Genomic DNA, 25211 nt, shown 5'->3' on the forward strand with positions numbered 1-25211 from the left:
TGCTGTGATGGATTCATTAATTGATAAAAAAAAACCAAGCAAAATATAAAATCATTAGGGTTAGGTAATTTGGTTCAGTCAAGTGATTTAAAAGATATCTGGCGTATTCTTCATTGTAATGATCAGGAATTTTCATTTTGTTCACAGGTTCATAAGTCTTTTTCAAGAATAGATTATATTTTTGTACCAACTCATAAAGTTCAACATGTGATTAAAGCTTCTATAGATCCAATTATTATATCTGACCATGCAGGAGTATGGATTGAATTACAATTAGATCAACAAGAGTATAGAAAACCTTTATGGAAATTTGATAATACATTGCTTATGGATGACAAATTCCTGGACGATTTCAAAATTCAAATTAGTGAATTTTTTCAATTTAATTTGACAGAGGACACTTCCATGGAAAATTTATGGGATGCCTTTAAGGCTACTATGAGAGGTTTTATTATTTCTTATTCTGCTTATATTAGAAAACAACTTAAAACTCAATTTTTGAGTTTGGAAAAAGAAATTAAATTATTAGAATCTAAATTGATAAATAAATGGGAACACGACACATTGCAAGCTCTTTTAAAAGCAAAAGGTAAATATAATGAATTAGCTTCAAAAATGATAAGGAAAGATTTGTTTTCTAAACAAACATTGTATTATGGAAATTCTAATAAGGCGGGGAGATTACTGGCAAACTATCTTAAAGCAAAGAAAAGAAGAAATAATATTAATGCAATAAAGGATGATAAAGGAATTATAAATAATCAGACTGGACAAATATTAAAGCAATTTCTAAATTTTTATAAAGACCTATATTCTTCTGAGCCTTATGTAGATAGAGAAAAAGATGGATTAGATTTTTTAAATTTAATTATTGGACCGAAGGTTCCTGAACATATAAAAAGGAGTTTAGAAGAGCCTATATCTCTAAAAGAAGTAGAAACAGCATTGAAGTCTCTTAGAGTTGGATCCGCTCCAAGTGGTGATGGTTTTACTGTAGAATTTTATAAATCATTTCAAAATGTCCTTTTACCTCATTTATTAAATTTATATCAGTCACAAATTATTAAAGGTTGTATTACGGGTACTATGGCTGAATCAGTAACTATTGTTTTGCCTAAGCCAAATAGAGATCCCACTTTGGTTTCGAACTACAGGCCTATATCATTAATAAATGTGGATGGAAAACTTCTGGCTAAGATATTGGCTTTACGCTTAGTTTAGCCAAGGCTCTCCCTTATATTATTGATATGCATCAAACTGGTTTTGTTGCTAAAAGACATTCCTCTAATAACTCTAGATTAGCTTTGCATATGTTAAATTTATCCAAAAATTTGGATGATCCGACTTTTTCTGTCTCTTTGGATGCAAAGAAAGCTTTTGATAGAGTTGAATGGAGTTTCAGTATCAAGCACTTGATTGGTTTGGTATAGGTTCTGGATTTATACAAATGGTTAAATTATTGTATAGCTTCCCTTCTGCGAGATTGAATATTAATAATACGTTATCTGAGCGTTTTTATTTACAGAGGGGAGTTAGACAAGGCTGTCCTTTGTCTCCTTTGCTATTTGATATTGAATTAGAACCCTTATTATTAAGCTATTCAACAAGCAAAGGGATACAGGGTATTCCTTTTTCAGATAGGGAATATAAAGTTTCAGCCTATGCAGATGATATTCTGCTATATTTGAGAAATCCAGAGATTACCATTCCATGCTTGTTGGAATTGATTGATACATTTGGTAAATTTTCAGGTTACAAAATTGGAATAAGTCAGAAATTTTACCTTTAAATGTGTAAAGGATTATTTGATTCTTTTCCATTCGTATGGAAAGAAGATGGATTAAAATATTTAGGTATTCAAATTAAGATTACTATTTAGGATACAGTGAAAGAAAATGAAAAATTTTTATTGAAAAGAGTTACGGAGTTATGTGAGAAATGGAATCCTTTACATCTTTCTTGGTGGGGGAGAGTTCAAACTATTAAAATGATGATTTTGCCTGTGGTTTGTTATCAAATGAGTATGAAACCAATTTTTTTTCAAGGGTCCTTTTATAAAAAGCTTAATGGTATTCTTACGAAATTTCTTTGGCTTGGTAAAATGCCTAGAATTGCTTTAGTATCCTTACAAAAGCCAATTGAGGAGGGTGGGGTAAATTTTCCAAATTTTTATAGGTATCATCAAGCCTATATTTTACGTCAAGGTATGTATTGGATCCTCCCAGAGCTCATAGATAATGCCCTAGATTGGTTGTATTTAGAATGGCGCCTCTTGTTCCCTTTAAATTTAGTTCATGTGCCAAGTATTAATATGCCTAGGAAATATAAGGAGAATAAAATTTTAATGGATACATGGAAAACATTGAGATTTATTAGCAATTTATTACCTATTCCAATTAATAAATCAACTAATCAATCCTTATGGATAAATAACAATAAGCTTTTGATGATAATGACGGGTGTTGCTATGCAACATATTACTAATAACTGGAAAAATTATAGTAATCTCAATTATACGTTTTGGTGGAATTCCCTGTGTCATATTTACAAGATGGAAAGAGCAATTGCAATACAGAAAGGAAGTTATAAAATTTTTTTAAAGATATGGAGACCGATGGTTGATTTTTGTAGTGAATAGGCATCATTTTTCTTTGAAAATATACATAGGGGGGTGGGGAGATTGGAAGATAAGATGTAGCGAAATTGAAATTTTGAAGGAATATGATAGTTTTAATGATTGTATAGAAAGATGGGAGGGGGAAGGGTTTTTAATTAATTTACATATTAAGAATATAATGTATGATGTTCAAGTGTTATATGATAGTATTTCATGTTGTTCTTTTTGTGCACTTGATGTAAGTTTGAAAAAGAATAAAGAAATTAAAAAAAAAAAAAAATTTGGCGGATATCAAGTCATATGGAAGAACTGGATTATTGCAGGTATTCGAACTCTGCATGATGTTATTTCAGATGGTAAACTGCTTGAGTTTTCACAATTGCAACATAGATTTGGTCTTAATAAATCACAAAGTTTTAAGTGGTTGCAGTTGAAGCAGGCTATTCAGGTGGGGTTCCCTGAATGGAAGAATCTTAATAATCAATATGGCCTGGAGCTCCTATGCTTCCAAGCAGACTTCCTAGGACATCAAGCCGCTTTGTGGTATAAATTATTATCTGGATACTTGAATAAAAAAACAAAATGTGGTCTTAGAGACATTTGGAGCATTGAGATTAAGCATCAGATTTCTGCATCTCAGTGGCCACGAATTTGGTCTTGGAGAATGAGATGTACAGTGTCAGCATCTATGAGACAAACTTGGTTCTTTTTGTTACATAGAGTGTTTTGGACCCCTGTTCATTTACAAAAATTAGATAGCTCTAAATCTAATAGATGCTGGCATTGTAATCTGGAACCAGGGACATTGAACCGTCTACTTTATTATTGTCCGTGTATTAAGTTATTTTGGAATTCAATTTGGACTCAAGTAAATTCCTTATTGGAAAACCATGTTGCGCTTTCCTATGATACTGTTTTATTTGGAGTTATGAGAAAAAGAGTCAAATATCATCATAAAACAACAAACTTTTATTAATTATGACAGGGGCTGCCATTCAACATATTACCAATAATTGGAAAAATTACAATAATCTTAATTACACATTCTGGTGAAATTCGTTATGTCATATTTTTAAGATGGAAAGAGCAATAGCGTTGCAAAAAAGGGAAATATAATAACTACACAAAGATTTGGGGGCCATTGGAAAAGTATTGTAATGAATAGGCATCATTTTTCTTCCTTTTTTAGATTTATTATATGCACACTCAGGGGGAGGGAGGATTTGGGGAGAAAATTTTTATAATTATGTTTATAATAATAGTATAATATATTTTATATAGAATAATTGATGAAGGGTGAGCGGGTAGGGTTTTATCATTAATGGTCTATTAGATTTTATGTGATAGATTTTATATTGCTACTAGTCTTATAGCCCGTTACATTAGCGGGTGCTAGAATATGTGTGTGTGTGTGTGTGTGTCTGTCTTTATTTCTTTCTCTCTCTCCTTAGCCGCTTTCTATATTTCTGTCTTTCTTTTTCCTTGGCTGTCCATCACCACCCCTTGCCTGCTTCCCCTGTCCAATCTCCCTTCCTTTCACCTTCACTGTTCCTCTTATCCAGCAGCAATCCTTCTCCCTTTGTTTTACCTCCCCCCTGACTAAAAAGGCAAAAAAAAAGGGGCAAAAATTTAAATCTTAAGTTTGGCATTCCTCCACTTCCCTCCCCCACACCCAAAACAGAAGCCTCTCCCCAAAATGTTATGAAGTGGCCACTCATTCTAAGGCTGATATTTTAAGGCAGAAAAGGGCACGCTTGTCAGCCTTGCATACTTTTCTAAACCAAGCAAGTGATGGCTCTCACCCAACGGCAAAAGCGGAAGATGCCTCGGCTAAAAGAAGCCCTCGCTGGAGCAGTAAATCTTTTTACCTGTCCAGACTGACGTGACCCGTGTAAATAAAGTGCAAAAGTTTTTCCACTTGCGCCTGATCCAGAAAGACGCTACAGCCGGAGCTCTCTCCGCACAGGGCCCCAAAGTAGCCGCTGAAGGAGGCCAGCACGTTCCAGTGAGCCCGAAACTGGGCCTCCCCGATGCGGACGACACAGTCGCAGAAGAAGCCAGCCTGCCGCTGCTGGTTCAGCCACTGCAGGAGCTGCTGGCAGAGCTTGGCCGGGAACTGCATTATGCCGCGGCCGGGAGAGGAGGGAGACGGGTGCACGCGCCGCCAACTGCCGCTTTCCTCGCTACGCAGCGGCTCCATGGCGGCGGTGGCTGCTGCTGCTGCTCTTCCGCCCCCCGCACAACACCAGATTCGGAGCTTCGGTCTGCCCTGTTCTCTGCTCGCCTTGCCGTATTGTATTTTTTAGTTGAAAGACGCGGTGGTGGCTCCTCTCATGATTTACTAAGGGGAGGTCCTGCCAATCTAACCTAATCAGCTTCTTTGACTGGGTGACAGGGAAGCTGGATGTTGGGGAGTCCCTAGACATCGTATACTTGGATTTCAGCAAAGCATTCGATAGCGTGCCACACCGCAGGTTGTTGAACAAGATGATCTCTATAGGATTAGGAGACACATTGACAGCATGGGTTAGGGACTGGCTTGGAGGTAGGCTTCAGAGGGTGATGGTGAATGGCACCCCCTCCGAAAAGACAGAGGTGATCAGTGGAGTGCCGCAGGGCTCGGTCTTGGACCCGATCCTATTCAACATCTTCATAAGGGACTTGGCTGAGGGACTTCAAGGTAAAATAGCGCTATTCGCCGACAAACTATGCAATGTAGTAGGCAGGAACACGTCAGACCAAAGCACAGGGCCAGACGGAAACTCAATGCCTGACAGTATGGTGCACGACCTATTCCTACTGGAGCACTGGTCCAGGACCTGGCAACTCAGTTTCAATACCGAAAAATGTAAAGTCATGCACCTGGGCAGCCAAAATCTATGCAAGACGTACACCTTTAATGGTAAAATCCTACAAAGGACTGTAGCAGAACGTGACTTAGGGGTGATCATCAGTGAGGACATGAAGACTGCCAAGCAAGTGGAGAAAGCTTCATCTAAGGCTAGACAAATCATAGGTTGTATACGTAGGGGTTTCGTCAGCCGGAAGCCCGAAGTCATTATGCCATTGTACAGATCCATGGTGAGACCCCATCTGGAGTACTGTGTACAATTTTGGAGGCCGCATTACCGCAAAGATGTGCTGAGACTTGAGTCGGTCCAGCGTATGGCCACCCGGATGGTCTCGGGGCTCAAGGATCTCCCGTATGAGGAAAGGCTGAAAAAATTGCAGCTATACTCACTCGAGGAACGCAGAGAGAGGGGGGACATGATCGAGACGTTCAAATATCTCACGGGCCGTATAGAGGTGGAGGAGGATATCTTCTTTTTCAAAGGCCCCACGGCAACAAGAGGGCATCCGTGGAAAATCAGGGGCGGGAAACTACACGGTGACACCAGGAAATACTTCTTCACCGAGAGGGTGGTTGATCACTGGAATAATCTTCCACTGCAGGTGGTCGAGGCCAGGAGCGTGCCTGATTTTAAGTCAAAATGGGATCGCCAAGTGGGATCTCTTCACAGAGAAAGGTAGGGGAGGGTTATTGGGATGGGCAGACTTGATGGGCCGTGGCCCTTATCTGCCGTCTATTTCTATGTTTCTATGTGGTATCCTAATTTATTCCTCAGAATACATACTTTTGTGGATATCTTTTGTTTCACGAGTAAATTAAGGAAAACGTTTGTTGTTTACCTGTAATTACATCACTTTCTTTTCCAGAAATAAATAAAAAAAAGATTTGACATCGATATGTGAACATTTCTTAAGAAAGAGCTGAATATTTCATGGGGTGTCCAAATTCTTTCACATGACTGTAAAACTAAAAAATGTTTTAAGAATTGATGAAAGGACTACTATGAACTCATATCTAATGGTAGTATATTTCAAACTAATATAGCCTGATAGCTACAAGTTCTCATATAGCAGCTTTTTTAAACATATTGCAGAAATAAAAGGGAAATATAGGATTAAATTAACCTTAGTCCTTGAAGTTCAGACCAGCTTAGAAAAAGTTGAGCTATTCATTCAGGACCAGAAATCTTATACAATTTAAAGATTAAAGAGACAAATTTGAACATAATCCAAGCTTGAATCAGCAGTCAGTGCACAGGCACCCGATATAAAAGGTCTGGGGAGGTTTAACATCACCACAATAATAGGAGAGAGTATGTTAAACCACTAATCTCCAAAACTCATACTCTAGAATAAATAATTACAGTCAAACCTCGGTGTGTGAGTAACCTGGTTTGCGAGTGTTTTAGAAAACAAGCAAAACATTCTCGCAAAACTTGTCTCGCAAACCGAGTGTTGACTCGATTTGTGAGCACCCACCCCAAGAACCAGCATCGCTCCCCCCCACTCGCAAAGGCCCACCCCGCTCGAATCGGCACCCCACTCGATACGTTCCCACCCCCCCCACCCGAGGCCAGCAGTGCTGCTCCCCCCCGCTGGAACCGGCACCCCCCACCCAACCAACTTTAACACACACCCCATCTGGCACCGGCACGAGAACTGGCATCGCTCCCCCCGCTCGCAAAGGCCCCCCCCCGCTCAAATTGCCCCCCCCCCACGCGAGAACAGGCACCCCCCGCCCGACCACCCCATCTGGCACCGGCACGCAGCCTCTGCCGGCTTTGAGCATGCATCTGCGCATGCTCAAGCCCTTTTAATTCTCCCTCTTGCCGAGATTCTCCAAGAATCTCAGCGAGAGGGAGAATTAGAAGGGCTTGAGCATGTGCAGATGCATGCTCAAAGCCGGCAGAGGCAGGAAGAAGATCTTCAAGCGGCACCGGCACGTTCTGTGGGCTGCGTGCCGGTGCAGCGGGGGGGGGGGGGGGGGTGCCAATTCGAGCGGGGGGGCCCTTGCGAGCGGGGGGGGGGAGCAATGCCAGTTCTCGTGCTGGTGCCGGATGGGGGTTGAGTTAAAGTTGGTCGGGGGGGTGCCGATTTGAGCGAGGGGGGGAGCAGCGCCGCTGGCCTCGGGGTGGGGGGTGGGAACGTATCAAAGCGAGTTTCCATTATTTCCTATGGGGAAACTCGCTTTGATATACGAGTATTTTGGTTTACGGGCATGCTTCTGGAATGAATTATGCTCGTAAACCAAGGTTCCGCTGTATATTGAACCCCTGCATTAAACACATAATGCTAATGTATTAGAGAGTATAGAAAGAGAATAGTACCACATTAACACATCAGAAAAGAACAAAAAAAAGGCATGAAAAAGAAAAATGAAAGTGGAGAAAAAACCTCAGTTGGGCTTCATGTGTTCAAAAAACTCCACTTTCTCAAATCATATCTTGACAAAACACTTGTTCTTCTATCAGCAGTTCCCAGGTTAACAATGAGTTACATTTTTAAATCTGTTTTTAAGTCGGATTTGCATGTAACTCAGAACTTGTAGATTTTAAGATTCTTGCTGCTTACCTCTGCTCCCAACTGACAAAAAGGGCCTGGGTCTCTGCCAGTGTACCCTCTAAAATACAGCATGCATAACCACACACTGTTCTTAATGTGGCTGTGCATCATTCCTAAATCTGCTACAGGTGAAGTGTAGGAGTCTATGCCACTGGAAATACAAATTAGTGAAATCAAAAGAAGTACGAGTCGTATTTAAGTCAGGTGTTTGTAACTTGGGGACTGCTTGTACTTCAAGCATTTTCCCTATCTGTCCCGATGGGCTCACAGTCTATCTAATAAGAACATAAGAATTGCTGCTGCTGGGTCAGACCAGTGGTCCATCATGCCCAGCAGTCTGCTCACACTGCGGCCCTCTGGTTAAAGACCAGTGCCCTAACTGAGACTAGCCCTACCAGCACACATTCTTGTTCAGCAGGAACTTGTCTAACTTTGTCTTGAATCCCTGGAGGGTGTTTTCCCCTATGACAGCCTCCGGAAGAGCATTCCAGTTTTACACCACTCTCTGGGTGAAGAAGAACTTCCTTACGTTCGTACGGAATCTATCCCCTTTCAACTTTAGAGAGTGCCCTCTCGTTCTCCCTACCCTGGAGAGGGTGAACAGGTGTAACAGGTAGACAAGTTGCTCATATAAATCCCAGCTTAAGTCCTATCGCCTTCACTGAGCCCCCCAGGACCAGAGAAGAGGACTTCAGCTATTCAGATTGTTCCTGTCATTGCCCTAGCCTGCCCCTGGGAACCCAGCCATATCAACAGACAACAATAAAATTCTTCAAAGACTGGGGATGCAGCAGCGCTCCTCAGATACAGCCAATATCACTTTCTGCGTTCTTCGTATTCTGATAGAGGGAAATACCCTAGTGTCTACACTAGTGAGGGGGAAGAAAATATGACACTGTTACATGAGCGTCAACATGGATAGGAGACCCAGAATAGAACTCAAGGATGAACTTCAGTACCTGCTTGTCACTTAAAGAGGAAGGGAAAGAAGACCCCCTCCCCACTTACCACCTTAATGATAGACTTCTCCCAGGCAATAGATTTTTCCAGCTGATACAGGCACAAGGAGACCTGTGCAGCACTCCTACATCTTTCTAGGGTCTGTCTCCAGGTGCGTAACCGGGGAGTGATTAAATACTCTCTGGGGTAAAAGAAAACGGGCATATTACTTTAGTTCCTTCATTACTCTTCTCATCCAGCTTAAAGCTTATTTATTTAAAACTTTTTTAAATCATTTACAAAAAAACTAAACGGTTTACATCAATTAAAACATACATAACATAAAAACAAACCAAATCACAAAAGTGCAGTAACAAACAACTGAGTTTTTAACTGTTTCTTAAAATGAAACCGGTTTACACTTGTGCCACAATCCACTAACAGCAAGATGAGGGCTTCTGTCATTATGTGTCTACAAATTGTAAAATGTAGTGGGCCAATATTGAGCTAGTGGTGGCCAACATTTTTATAATTGCTGACCACCACAAGTTAATTTAGACCCAAATATTCAGTGCTGGCAATATCCAGGCATTGTCACTGAATATCAGGTCAGTGGTGGTACCCAGAAGTTATACGGGTATGGCCAATATTGTGCAGAATCCACATAGCTAACTGGACAAAGTTAAGACTGCTCTTTATGTGATCCTACTTGCCTTGTTATCTGTGTGGGCACTGGCACTGCTCAAGACCAACCTGGCACTGACCGAACAATGTTGTGACAGTCACAAAGGATACTAAGGTAGTTATTTTAGAATCTGTATTTATATTTTGGAAATCTGAAAGCTGGCATTTAGATATCCATATTGCTCAGATGTCCAAATCCTGATTTTATAAAACCAGAATATGGACGTCTAAAATTGTAGTATGTCCATATGGCAAGAGGGTGTGATCTGGCAGGACTAAGGAGTAGCCAAAAGATGGATGTCCAACTCCAACTTAGAAGAGGAAGGGATGTCTAAATCCAGAAAGATGGGTGACTGCATTTAGACTTGGTACTTAGAAAAGAATGATACGGGGAAAAAAATTTGTCCTTGTCTACGCCCCGTCCCCATGAACTCATCCCCGTCCCGTCTCCGAGAGCTCGGTCTCTGTCCCTGTCCCGTCCCAGCAAAACATCTGATCCCATCCGCACAAACCATCTCCCTTCTGTGTTCCTATTTTCTCCATTTCTAATATCTCTCCTCTGTATCTGTATACTCCCTCCTCTGTCCAGCATTGTCCCCCTATGTCCATATACCATCCCCATGTATTATTTCCCCTTTATGTCTCTGTCCCTATGCCCCCATGCACATAATTTCTCCTCTGTTTCTGTTACCTTCCTGTGTCCAGATTTCCTCTCTCTTCCTCTTCCACATCAGTGCGTCTCTCTCCTCTTCAACCTCATCTAGCATCTTTCCCTCTTTCTCTCTCCGCTTCCAGCATCTGGCTCACCTGCCTGTCCCTTCTCCCCTTTCTCTTTCCTGCTTGGGTTCAATATTTGTCTCCCTCTTACTTCATCTCCTTGGCCCAGGTGAGGGAACATGCACAGTCATGGATCGCACGGTCCAGCAGCCCCCTCCCGCCCGATCGCTGCCATCCTGCCATCTCCCTCCCTCCCTCTCACCTTATGTGGCGAATTTCAACAAGTCGCGCATGGCTGCTTGAGTTGAATTTTATCCTCCTCTGTTTCCGGTTGCGTCAGAGGAGAAGATTCAACTCAAGCAGCTGCGCGCAACTTGTTGAAATTCACCACATAAGGTGAGGAGAAGGGAGGGAGATGGTGGGATAGCGGTGATCGGGCGGGAGAGAGCTGCTGAACCACGCAATCGGTGACCGCGTGCATTCCCTTACTTCACTGCGGAGACAAGACCATTCACTGCTCCACGGGGCGGTGAATAGCTTTGTCCCCGTCCCCGCGGCGACCACTATTTTTCTCTCCCCGTTTCAGCGGGTTACTCGTGGCTAGCCGCAGCTAACAGCCACTATGTCATTCTCTAGTACTTAGCATATCCAGGTTACAGAAAGGTGCTCTAATTGAGCAGTTCTCCAGTGGAGGGAGTAAGAGAAGTCACAGTAGGTATTTTTCTGGAGTGCTCACAATTTTAAAAAAGAAAAGAAAATTACAAACAGCTACAGTGGGATTTCAGCAAGCAATCTCTGGATCTCTGCTGGCTGCTTTATCCCTTAGGCTATTCCTCTAGCTTCAATGTCCATTTTATAATATAAGCGTTCTTATGCTGCCACACAGACATTATATCTTTTGTTTTGCACTGTTCATAGTTCAGATGTTCATGCTGTACATAGCCAGGACTTGGACATCTTTATCTCAAGTATGTCAGCAGATCCTATTCTAAAATACAATAAAAATGGGCATCCATATCTGACAGACAGTGGCGTACCTAGCATATGTGACACCCGGGGCCCATCATTTTTTGGCACCCCCCATCTGTATGAAAAACATGATTTTTAGTAACAATCCACACATCACACAAGAATACCTAGGAAAAGGCAGCATCTTACATACTGCAGTGAGCAGTACATCAATAAACCCATTGTAAAACTAAACAAGCCAGACTAGTACAGATCAATCCTACACAGTCAATCCTAACAGAAAACCATGTCTTTTCGAACACACAGAATACAGAAAACACCTTAGCCTAGTATGTAATCACAAACTAACCCCTCCCCCTTTTATAAAACTATAGTGTGGTTTTTAGCCACGGTGGTAACAGCTCAGATGCCAACGCTAAAAAACGCTCTACAGTTTTGTAAATGGGGAGATAGAATAAAAAAACGTAGACAAAGGTTAAACTGAAGCACCAAGAAGCTGGACTCTGCATACAATGCAACACCACAGAAACAGCAATGCATCTCACCTAAAGCAATAAATAAATAGAATTTTTTTTACCTTGTTTTCTCTGGTTTTTGCTTTCCTCATCTTTTTGTCACTCTCTTCCTTTCATCCACTGTCTACCCTCTCTCTGCCCCTTCTATATGGCATCTTCTCTCTTTCTATTCCCATTCTAGAAACTTTATGCATCCCCTTCCATTTCTCCCTACACCCCCCATTAGTCTGGCATCCATCTTCTCCCCTTCCCTCCTCCAATGGTCTGGCATCTCTCCTCTCCTCTTCTTCCATTCCCTCTCCCATACCCACATGGTCTGGCATTTCGCTCTCTCCTATCCCTTCCTCCCACTTCCATCAGCACCTGCTCCCTTTCTCTCCCTCCAACCCAATTCCATGCAGTATCCTTCCCCCTTATGTCTCTTTCCCCGAACTTCCATCAGCATCTGACCCTTTCTCTCCATCCACCATGCTTCCTTACCACACTTACCCCCTTTCTCACCGTTCACCATAATTCCATACCACCCTGACTCTCTTTCTCACCCTCCACACCTTTCCATACCACCCTGACCCCCTTTCTCACTATCCTCACCTTTCCATACCACCCTGACCCCCTTTCTCACCCTTCACTATGATTCCATAGCACCCTGACCCCCTTTCTCACCCTTCACCATGATTCCATACCACCCTGACCCCCCTTTCTCACTCTCCACACCCTTCCATACCACCCTGACCCCCTTTCTCACCCTTCACCATGATTCCATACCACCCTGACCCCCCCTTTCTCACCCTCCACACCCTTCCATACCACCCTGACCCCCTTTCTCACCCTTCACCATGTTTTCATACCACCCTGACCTCCTTTCTCTCCCTTCACCACTCTACTATGCTCCTTTCCTTCTCCATCCCAAATCAGCAAGGTCCCGCGATGACTGCTTCTGTTCCGGATGGAAGAGGTAAGTGACTTCGGAGGGGGCTGGGCCGGCAGACGCAGGGAGTTGCGGCAAGATCCCGCAATGACTGCGGCTGCCGGTCCACACCCCCCCCGACGTCACTTACCTCTTCCAGAACAGAGGCGGCAGACGGCGCAGTCATCGCGGGACCTTCGTTCACTTCAGCCCGGCTGCCGACTCTGCTCTGTTATAAGTACGGCAGCCGCGCTGAGGTGCCATTTGGAGCAGCGTGGGAGGTTCTGGATCCGGCCAGCTGTGCACCCCCTTGGAGCATGCACCCGGGGCGGACACCCCCCCCCCCCCCGGTACGCCACTGGACAGAGACTTGGATGTTCATATTTTATGAGCTGAATATCCTTTCTAAAATTCTATTCTAAGGGTCACTGCCCAGTTAAGTGCCACTGAATATCTCCTCCTGACCTGCTTAGTGCAATTTAAACAGTTCAGGGCCCAAAACTATAATCCCTAGATACAACAGTCATAAAACCAATATAAAAATTATCTAAAGATGCTGCAGCGCATGGGCTTTCCAGGCTCTACTGGTCCTTTCCTCAAATGTAATCCTTCTCTAGAAGACACATATATGGCCGTCCAACTTTTAAACAGAAAATGTTTGAAGTGAACAAAAATGGGAGGTTATCTGTAAAGGTCATAAATACTGCTCCATGTAGTGTCTATTCCCTATTATTTTTATTTTTTATTAAATAATTTTTTATTGAAATTTTCTTGTTTACATACCAAACTCAACAACAATACAGCAGACAATAGCAGACCAAGCAAGGTTATCTGTGTTAATCCTTCACGGACACCTAAGAGATCCAAACCCCCCACCAAAAGACCCTTCCCTCCCCTAACCCCCCACCCCACCACATCCACCCCCAGCACTCCAGTGTCAAAAGTTCAAAAGAGAACTCCTAGCTATGGGGACAGACCCTCCCAAACAGGAGACCAGATTCTCATAAATTTCCTCCACTGACCAGGACTACCCCTACAGACATCCAGATATTCGAATTTTAACAAGGTGAATAGTTCGTTTCTCCACATAGTAATAGTGGGCGGTTCAACTTGGCACCACAACAAAAAGATACATTTTCTAGCCAGTAAGGAGGTTTTTTGCAGCAACAAATTTCCCCCTCTAGACAAACCCAAAGTAACAACTGGAGAAAAGAGTAGAACATCCGCCCACAAAGGAATCTGCATTCGCAAAACAGTCTGTAAATACAGTGCAACAAAGGGCCAAAAATGCTGAATTCGGTCACACAACCAGAACATGTGAAGCAAGCCTGCCGGGGTGGACTGGCACTTACGCACTGAGCATGAGATGGAAACCCAGAGACATAAGCCTGGTAAGGTGACACATTCAGTCACAGAAGAAACTTGTACTACTGTTCTTTCAAAACAATGGAACAAGTCAGCCAAGGAAGATGTTTCATAAGAAGACTAAGTCCATCTCCCATAACCTGTTCAGAGGGGGAAAGATCCTGGTTCCACACAGCTGCCATGACCTCATAAGTCCCAGGGGGCACTGAAACTCCCCAAACTGACTTGATGAAAAGATAAACTGATCATGGTCAGTGGAATAGAGTCAAGGTCTCACACACCACATCCACCATATCTTCATTCAAAGTAGCAGCATCCAAAGAGAAAAGATAATGAGACACTTGACGGTGGAAAAACCAATCTCTTGCCTCCAGGAAATCCTCCGCCTGTAGGTCCTGAAAAGAATGAGGTACACCCTCCGCTGACACCACATCTCTGGAAGTACTTTTTGGAAGCATCAGGATTATTTATTTATTTAATACATTTATATACCACCTAATATCTAAGCGGTTTCCAATATCAAACATTCATAATAGATTTGTCATAAAACACATAGACATAAAAACAACCACCACTATCTTCTCATCCATATATGGTGGCTATATACCTAGTCACTCCTAAAGATAGGCTAATGCTAGATCAAGAAGATCTTTACTTAATCGTATTAGGAATAGAGACTGTGGATCTCAAGTGCCCGCAGCTATTTTGCCTTTAGAACAAGTCTTGGCTAATAGCCTATCTTTAGGAGTGATTAGTGTGTTCACACTTGAAAAAACGAGGCTATATACCTAGAGCAGCATGAGAAATTTTCATCCATATTACATATCGGCATCAACAAAAAGTGTGTCTTTTGTAACTCCTCTGTACAGAAACTATAAAAGGGGGAGTTCAATACTCACACTTCTGTCTGGCCAAGCTCTGGGGCATCAGGATGAGTCACAACCACTTTTTCTGTCACAACTTCGCTCTGCACCCAAAGTGGCTCCTTCAAGTATCTGCGTTCCACATTCTCCTCTAGTGCGGCCAGTCGCAGCACTGCTAGGTCCAGTGGGTGGTTGGCTTCCCGATGCAACATCACTCCTTCCTTCTTCACCCGGATTGTGATGTCATCCAGGGGATCCAGCTTATGCTCATAGTATTGCAGGTCCTCCCGAGTGGAGTCTGGATTTAAACACATCCACCCCTGCAGATGAAATGGTCAAAGTCAGTCAATTTGTGGGGTCCTGCTCCCATACCTAGGGCTTTCACAAGAGAGACTGCAGAGACCCATTCCACTGAGTTTAGCTAAATACATGTATCTTCTTCTTTTTATACAAACTAACTTGTATATTTATGCTCAGAATACAGCCATAATTCTACAAAGAAGAACAAGGCCTTACATGTTTAAATATGTGATAGCTTTGTGAAGGTTATCTGCTTCCCCGACTGCTATGTCCTTCAGCTAATTCTGCAGAAATAAAGGTTTAAGTTGTAGCTGATCCCTTTTTGATCGGTTTGGCATCTATGTATCCAAGTGGATTAATAAAGCAACTTTAGTTAAGCTAATTTTACAGATTTTTTTTATGACCTGGCAGTTTTCTCCTGCTTCTTTGGTCTTCAGCTCTGTCAGAACCAGGGCATACACATTTAAGAACATAACATAAGAACTGCCACTGCTGGGTCAGACCAGTGGTCCATCGCGTCCAGCAGTCCGCTCACGCAGCGGCCCCCAGGTCCGCGACCTGTAAGTGGTCCTTAACCTAAATTCTTTATTCCCCATTCACTTAGTACCTGTATAGTTACCCTCTATCTGTACCCTTCGATGCCCTTCTCCTTCAGGAAGTCATCCAATCCTTTTTTGAAGCCCAATATTGTACTCTGCCCTATCACCTCCACTGGGAGCGCATTCCAGGTGTCCACCATCCTCTGAGTGAAAAAGAACTTCCTAGCATTTGTTTTGAATCTGTCTCCCTTCAACTTTTCTGAATGCCCTCTTGTTTTTGTTGGCCCTGCTAAGAATCTGTCCTTCTCCACCTTCTCTATGCCTTTCAAACAGCTGGGGAATTCTCTCGCCATGACAGTGTATTTAGTATGGTCATTGGCACAGTGGTCCTGAGCTGGGGGCATTAGGGTGGTCCATAAGTTTTTGGTAAAAATTCGACCTTATCAGAATATGCTTCCACAAGTCTGAATATGTTCTAACTCATGTAGATAAGATATGGTTAAAAGTTTGGGACAAATTTAGAGGTTGCTCATGGTCCCTCAATATTCTCACCAAAAAGGGAGCCAAAGGAGGCCTCAACAATCAATCAAGACACAACAAGGGAGTCGTGAGGAGGAGATGTCAATAATTCAGCTACGGGAGTGAAGTTCAAAGTTCACTTTATTGATAGTAGCACTGAGAGGACTCAAAGACTCGACACTGACAGTGTTTTGGCACCTATGCCTTTGTCAAGAGTCTACTGATTCAATTGATATAATATGGTGTACTTGATGTAAGATGAAAAAATGAATAAAGATTTTGAAAAAAAAAAAAAAAAAAAAGAGTCTACTGAGCCATGACAAGTTAAAAACAATAATAAAAATAATATGAAGCACATAATATAAACTAATAAACTAATAAAATCATTACATCAAGCAAAAAAAAAAATATATATATATTTATATGTAAATTATTGAATAAAAAAAATGATAAAATCAATTAGCAAAGACAAATAGACCAATACATTGAAATTTTGAAAATGAGCTATAACTAAATATATTGTTGGACATTTATAATCGGATAAACATCTAATGGAAGTACACAAGTAATAAAGAATAAAATTAAGCAGATAAATAATGATACACTTAAAGATACTGACATATTCAACCTGCGTTATGCAGTCTCCTACTTCTTCTATCACCAGATTTCTTTCTGTATTACATTCACCTAGCCTTCTATTCTTCTCTACCCTTCTACTTTCTAGTTTCATTTTACTTTCAGTCAGTATCTTTAAGTGTATCATTTATCTGCATAATTTAGTTTATATTATGTGCTTCATATTATTTTTAGTATTGTTTTTAACTTGTCATGGCTCAATAGATTCTTGACAAAGGCATAAATGACGAAAAACTGTCAGTGTCAAGTCTTCGAGTCCTCGCAGTGCTACTATCAATGAAGTGAACTTTGAACTGCATACCTGTGGCTGAATTATTGACATTTCTTCCTCAAGACTCCTTTGTTGTCCCTCAATATCCTCATAATGCGGCTGGCTATTCATAACAATGTGGTAATGTGATTAGAAACTGTTACTTAATTCTGGTTGAATACTAAATAGCTATTCTTTGAAACTGTTGTTGACAATAGTTTTATTGTTACTTGAATAATAACAACTTAGTACTAGTATTGCTGCAAAGCAGAAAGTTAGTTTAGTGATAAATAGGCAGTTGACAACCAAATCCTTGTCACATTTTAGGATAAAAACTAAGAAGTGAGAATGTCAAAGACTAGAAGCAGTGCTAAAGTATGGCTGCTAGGAAAGAGCACTGATGAATTGTCCAGTTCACATCTTCCAACCAATGGGGATGTTCTTCAATTGATTATGTACTTACACACTGACAAAAAGGCTGCTTTGAAAGCAGCTCATCTGACCATGTTCAAGGTCTTGGAAATTTGGCAGCACGCGAACAGTGAATAGACTCAGGGATCCGCATATTGATGAAGCTTTATGATGAATATGAGAAGCTAAAAAAAGAACAAGCATGGATGCAATGAACATGATCTGGTGAATCAAGAAGCTTTCAAAGAACGTCTTGTCCATCTTTTTGATGTTGCCACCAGTGATGCATTAGTCACAATGAAAATTGAAAAAGACAAACAATTTCTTATCATGCAGAGACAAGATGTTTCATCAAACAGCATGGCCAGCATTGACAATGTACTTGCAAAGGAGGAGGATAAAAAGATAGCACAAGAAAAAATATTTAGTAAGTTTGCAGTCAACATAGAGGCAGAAAATGTCATTGTCAGTAGTTCTACACAGCCAACTGCTTCTTCTCTCCCTCTGACTAGTGAATTATCCGATTCCAAGAATATTGCTGAAGTTGACTCAGACAGATGCTGTTTTTTGAAGTCGGAAGCCCCTTGTTTCAGTTCTTGATCAAAACGGCCAAAGGTGAACATCCTTGCACATTCTGAAGTTGCCGAAGGGTTAGATCATATTAATTTGCCACACAGGGGTGCAACAATTGTCACTGGTGCTGTTGCCAAGGCACTTGGCCATGATGTGATTGGAATGACATTGTAAAGAAGCTCACTCCGACATTCACAGTGCAAGAACCGTGAGGAGGTAGCCACTCTGAAGGATGAATTCCTTGATGAAACAACAGAAACTGCTGCATTGGGATGGAAAACTCCTCCTGGACGTTACTGGCAGTAAAGAAATGATCAACAGAGGGAGTCACGTGGTGCCATAAAATGGAATGGATGCTGAATGGAGAAGCTCCGCGCTTCCCCCAATTAATCTGCTAAACCTCATTATTGGGACATTCGGAAGCAGCACAAATCTTTGGCAAATGATTCGGAGGAACCTGAATTCAGCTGGGTGACTTTATGGCATCAAAATCTTTGCGGAGAGAGTAAGAAAAACAGAAGGGCCTCAAACCTAAGATGGCGGAGCCTGTCCTCACCACTATCTTTGGTGTGCGCAGCATAGATGGCTGAGATAACTGCCAAGGTGACTGCAGCAGTGGAGGCAGTATTAGATAAAAAACTACAAAGTATCATTGACAGGGCAGAGGTGACGCACAAACGTTTAGACAGCATGGGGCTGGAAACACTAATTAAGCATAAATTAGATACAATCCTAGACGAGAAGAATCTACGGGATCCCCGCCAACATGGATTTACCAGAGGCAGGTCCTGCCAATCCAATCTGATTAGTTTCTTTGACTGGATAACAAGGAAACTGGATGTGGGTGAGTCCCTGGACGTCGTTTACTTGGACTTTAGTAAAGCTTTTGATAGCGTTCCGCACCGCAGACTATTGAACAAGATGAAATCAATGGGACTGGGAGAGACGTTAACTACATGGGTCGGTGATTGGCTAAACAGTAGACTTCAGAGAGTGGTGGTAAATGGTGCCCCTTCAAAAACGTCGGAGGTGATCAGTGGAGTGCCTCAGGGCTCGGTCTTGGGCCCGATCCTCTTCAACATATTTGTGGGAGATCTGACTCAGGGGCTTCAGGGTAAAATCACATTATTCGCCGATGACGCCAAACTATGCAACATAGTAAGTGAGAACACTTTACCAGACAGTATGACGCAGGACCTACTTCTATTGGAACATTGGTCCTCGACTTGGCAGCTAAACTTCAATGCTAGAAAATGTAAGGTCATGCACCTCGGCAGCAGGAATCCATGCAAAACTTACACACTAAATGGTGAAACCTTAGTTAGGACCAAGGCGGAACGTGATTTGGGGGTGATCATTAGCGAAGACAAAGGCTTCATCAAAGGCAAGACAAATGATGGGATGCATCCGAAGAAGTTTTATCAGCCGGAAGCCCGAAGTTATAATGCCATTGTACAGATCCATGGTGAGGCCTCATCTGGAGTATTGTGTACAATTCTGGAGGCCACATTACCAAAAGGATGTGCTGAGAGTTGAGTCGGTTCAAAGAATGGCCACCAAAATGGTCTCGGGACTCAAAGACCTCCCGTATGAAGAAAGGCTGAATAAATTGCAGCTATATTCACTTGAAGAACGTAGAGAGAGAGGAGACATGATAGAGACGTTTAAATATATCACCGGCCGTATTGAGGTGGAGGATGATATCTTCTTTTTTAAAGGCCCCTCTGCCACAAGAGGCCATCCGCTGAAAATCAGGGGTGGGAAATTTCATGGCGACACCAGGAAGTTCTTCTTCATCGAAAGGGTGGTCGATCGTTGGAATGAACTTCCACCTCAGGTGATTCAGGCCAGCAGCGTGAAGGATTTTAAAAGGAAATGGGATACACATGTGGGATCTCTAGGGGGGTAAATTCAAGGGGGTAGGGTTGTTGGAGTGGGCAGACTTGATGGGCTGTGGCCCTTTTCTGCCGTCATCTTCTATGTTTCTATGAGTGGGAGAGCTGGAATACCAAATGGCAGCAAAGGAGGGGCCCATCTGTTCCATGCAAAAACGGATCACTGAACTGGAAAATAAACTGGACGATCTGGAGAATCGATCTAGGAGGAACAACCTCTGACCAATTGGCATCCCTGAGACTTCCCGGAGCCTAAGTCTTAGAAAAGTGGTTTATGGACATTTTTTTTCTTTTGACTCACAGCTGGGGGTCCCTGAGAATTGAACAGGCTCATCGGGTGGGCCCTCACGCCAGGCCAATGCTAAACCACATGCAATTATTCTACGGCTCCTCCACTTTGCTCACAAACAGGCCTTTATGAGAGCCGTTCATTCGGGCTCAGACCTCCTATACAAGTGCCGTAAATATTATGTTTCCTGGACTACTCGACTCAGGTAGCAGCTACCTGGAAGGCATTTGTACCAGTATGCTCTTCTCTGACCACAAGGAAGATACATTTCTCTTTGCTCTTCCCAGCAAAACTACAGATATACCATGGTAAGGACCTGATTTTTGAGAACCCTGGATCGGCTCAGGACTTTTTGAATACCTTGGCAGAGAATCCTGTTACTACATAGACATTTGTTTGTGAATTATTACCAGATGTCTGTACATCAGCTTGATGTTGCTCAGCGATACTTGATATCACGTTCCGGATACTTTTATTTGTTCCCTTGATACTGTCTGACGCCCACATACCAGGGACCTCTGCAGAGCCTCCTATGAACATTGTTCTCTCTCATGGATGCCTGCTTCCATTCAGCCTTGGGATTCAGGCTGACCACCTGGTGTCACGCATAAAGGGGGTTATTATTGTGTTTTTGGATACAGATTTGCAAGTTGTTGGTTTTTTATTGATTAACCTGGTGCTTCCTTTCATGGGGGATAGCAGGCACCAGACGTGACTCTCTTGAGCCGATTTTGGCTCCTGTTCTGCAAGGGGGAGGGGGTATATGCCTCTATGGCTTCAGAAGGGGGGGGAGTTGGGGGGATTGGGGATTTGTATGACCGCAGGTTGAGTGGTAGACTGTTTAAGTTGCTTGGCTCTGTACAGGGTTACGGGAAGAAATGGGACCAGCTAGTAGAGTGGGGCTGGGTACAGGCTGGGATATCTGACTCCTTTGGGTATGGTTTTATTCTGCTTTCTTGGTTTGCTCTCTTTCTACCTTATGCCTTGTAAGATTATATCATGGAACATGGGGGACATCCACTTGCCCATAAAGAGAAGTAAGATATTACAACAGTTGAACCATCATAAAGCACATAGAGCATTACTTCAGGAAATGCATCTGTCCATCTCTGAACACGCTAAGCTTTGTAGATGGTGGGTGGGGGACTTGCAGTGGAAAAACATTCAATTTATGCAGATGCTCAAGGTAGATACATTATTGCTCACATATCTGTTAATCGGCAGGAACTGGTACTCATCAGCATATACGCTCCAAAAGTCTATGATCGCACTTTCTTCAAAAGTCTCATAGGCCACACCCTTTTTACCTCAAAGGTGTCCGTTAATATGGGGGGAGATTTCAACACAGTTTTTGATCCTCTACTGGACAGATCCTCCAACCCAGGGGTAACCCCTATTGACTACTCGAAGGGGGACCCTCTTTTGTGTGAATCCCTGGATCTGTTGGACTCTTGGAGATTTTTACATCCCAATGGCATAGATTACACACGTATCTCTTGGGCACATGGTACTCAATGTAGAATAGATTATTTGTTACTCTCTTCTTCATCTTCAAAATTACACTTAGCAGGAATAAGGCCATGCTGTGTATCAGACCATACATTCGTTTGGATGGAGTTGCAGGATGTTAGGGTTGCCTCCAGGTCAAGGCAATGGAGGTTCCCAAAACACCTTTATTTTGACACCAAATTCCATGCTCTGATTCGGGAGCATTTGAAGCTTTATATGGCTGACAATAAGGCTTATGCCTCCCAACCTTCTCTTTTCTGGGAGGCTGCAAAAGCAGTTGTCTGTGGTGAGATCATCTCCTATACTGCTCACAAAAAACATGCAGGAAAAGCAGAGATCAAAAGATAATAATAATAATAACTTTATTCTTGTATACCGCATTACCATGGAAGTTCTATGCAGTTTACAGATGAAGATACTGTACATTTACAGCGAAGTTACATTTTCGGTGATGCTACGTTTACATTTTTGGCGATGTTACATTTACGGTGAAGTTATTTTACAGCTAGGTTACATTTGCAGAGAAGTTACATTTGCTGTAAGTTACATAGAGCGGTGGGAGAAACAGGTCCATTTGGACAAGTGCCACACAGCAGGCTGGCTCCACAGATCCACCAGAGTTTCTCTATGAAGCAGCAGTCTGGTTCCACGGGACTGCTTCCTTTCTTCCAACAAGGGATCACCAGAAGGGGTCTCAAGGTACTGAAGCCACCGCCCAAACAAACTTTAAGCAAAAAAAAAAAAAAAAAAAGAAAAAGAAATAGAAGAAGAGCAACTGCAAGAGACTTCTACACGAATTGCTTGCAGAAATTGTAACTCTCAGGCTAAGGGGGTAGAGCATGTGCTCAGAAAGGTTTGTGGATTTCTGCAACTCCCGATTGCGGGTTGGGATTGAATACCTAGCTTATGGAATCCGGAAGGGACGTAACAGAATATCTGATAACATTGCTGCATCTATCTGTTCATCCTGGCCAGGCGAACAGTAGTAAACTCCTATCACTCTCCTTTTCCCCTTTACACAATGAATTTCCACCCATAGAGATTCCAAGGTATTTAGGCTCCTGTAAAATTTTTAGAAAAGTAAAAATAAACATGTTAGGGGAAATGAGATGGGAGGGAGACTGAAGGGGAATAGGGGAGGGAGGGAAGAGAATGGTATTATTTATTGTTGTTGCATTGAGGTAACAAGGGTCACTGGACCATTAGAGATTGGGATATGGTTAGGTTTGGAAGATTAGGTTTTCACCTTTGATAATCTTCTTTTTGTTAGGATTTCTGCAACTTCCGGATTGCAAGAATGATTGAAACACCTAGCGTACTGAATCCTCCAGGGACTAACATTTTTCTGAACACATGCTCCTCCCACCTTAGAGAGAGAGAGAGTTAATAGTCCCCTGAAGGTTCAGTGCCAAAGCCTAGCAACATACCTGAACAAATCCATGACAAGGAAGGGGATACTAGGGAAGCGCCCCAGCAACATAAACAATTTCCGAACTGGTCTGCTCTGCAAAACATGAAAATAAGCAATGAACAGGCTCAAAGGCAACATACATGAAACAGCCTACAGCAATATGCATCTTCACAGAAGAGCAAACTCCCCACAGGATCCGTCCACTGGCTGGACAGGCGATTTAAAATAATTGAGCTTACACAGAGAGGGTGGGTCATACTGAATCCTCCAGGAACTAACAGAAAGAAGATTATCGAAGATGAAAACCTAATATTCCTTTCTGTTACGTCCCTTCCGGATTCAGTACGTTATGTGATGTACCAAAGCAATGGCAGTGTCTAGGGAAGGACAGAAGAGCCTGCCCACAACACTGAGGTCCCAAAAGCGGTATCAGAGCAAGCCGCCACATTCACCTGGTAAAACCAGGTAAAGGTATGAAGAGAGGACCAAGTAGCTGTCCTGCAAATTTTATCTGGATGAATCACGCAAGACTCTGCCCACAAAGCAGCAGCACTTCTAATCAAGAGGGCCTTAACGGAAACTGGCAGCTGCTTGTCACAGGTGATATAAGTCTCAGAAATGGCCATACAAATCCATCGAGCAATTGAGGTCTTAGACGCTGGCCGACCACATCGAGGAGGAGCTTTGAGGGCAAGAGATGATCAGACAGACAAAAATCATTAGTCCTCTCCAAATAGTGGAGCAAGACTCTCTTAATGTCCAACTTGCACAAAATATAATCTTTTCTCTCTGAGCCTGTGGAATGAAATATAGACAAACGAACCTCCTGGTTGACATGAAGGCAGAAACTACCTTCAGAAGAAAGGAAAGTACAATATAGAGAACAATTCCTGCATCCATGATTTGGAGAAAAGGGTCCCTGCACAAAAGATCTTGAAGCTCTGAAATAATGGCAACCAGAAAGACAGTTTTGATCATCAGATCCAAAAGAGTAGTGGCTCGAATGGGGCTTCCACAAGGGCACACACTGGTGTGAAAGGCACACACCTCAAATGAGGCAGCCGCTGCCACCTTGATACCTGAAGAAGCAACTTCAAAAAGTTATTCAATATAATGTCCACTCTACGATCTTGGGAGTCCTTAAGCATGACTCCTCCATTGCTAGGGGTGGCTGTGCCACAGTGGAATCCACCTTAGGTTGCTCAATAAACTGCTGAAAATCAGGAGACAGTGGATAAAGCTTAGTCATAGTTTAAAGAGCCTGAAAGAGCTTTCTGGGGTCTCCCATTCTTCCATAATCAGACCAAGAAGCTGCGGATGAGATGGAACAAAGGAGGACAGCACATTAGAACAGTCCATAACCGAACACTATGAAGTGGAAGGTGGAGATTCCAATTTGAGCTCTTTCAGAACCTCAGCAATAAAATGGTGGACAGAGCTATGCTTAAAAGTCTGCAGGCAGAGAGATCCTCACCCAAATCTGGACTCTCGGAGAGAACATGTTGACCAGTCCCAGCAAGGGTATCAGCCGTATCCAAAATAGAAACTATTATAAAAGTCACTCTATGTGTCTTTACAAAAAAATTCCATCAAATGTTATTCAGCTGTTATATGGAATTTTTTTGATGGAATTTTTTTTGTAAAGACACATAGAGTGACTTTTATAATAGTTGCTATATCCTTTTTTGGTCACTCAACATTAGTATTTTGGTTGAGTTATTTGCCCTTTTCTTTATTTTTGACTGGATCCAAAATAGAAGAAGTGTCAGGAGACAAAAGAGGCATAATATCCATATGGCAACTAATGCAATCAAGTTCTGCCATAGCTGGACAAGAGGGCTCCTGAAAAAGGATCTCTGCCACTGGCACAACTGACTTAGAAGAAACCTAT

The 25211-nt window shown here is 42.5% G+C and overlaps 1 protein-coding gene across 5 annotated transcripts in view; it reads right to left on the reverse strand.

Annotated features, from left to right (window-relative positions):
- BAZ2A (bromodomain adjacent to zinc finger domain 2A) overlaps positions 1–25211 on the reverse strand; it is a 305747-nt gene that overhangs the window by 29365 nt on the left and 251171 nt on the right. For all 5 annotated transcript variants that reach the window (XM_033936980.1, XM_033936976.1, XM_033936978.1 and 2 more), the window contains 2 exons: positions 15025–15308; positions 9038–9170 (listed from right to left, as the gene is read on the reverse strand). In XM_033936980.1, the coding sequence (XP_033792871.1) occupies positions 9038–9170; positions 15025–15308 (417 nt within the window). The remainder of the gene's footprint in view (positions 1–9037; positions 9171–15024; positions 15309–25211) is intronic.

This window comes from Geotrypetes seraphini, chromosome 3, assembly GCF_902459505.1.
Source record: "Geotrypetes seraphini chromosome 3, aGeoSer1.1, whole genome shotgun sequence".
Taxonomy (NCBI): domain Eukaryota; kingdom Metazoa; phylum Chordata; class Amphibia; order Gymnophiona; family Dermophiidae; genus Geotrypetes; species Geotrypetes seraphini.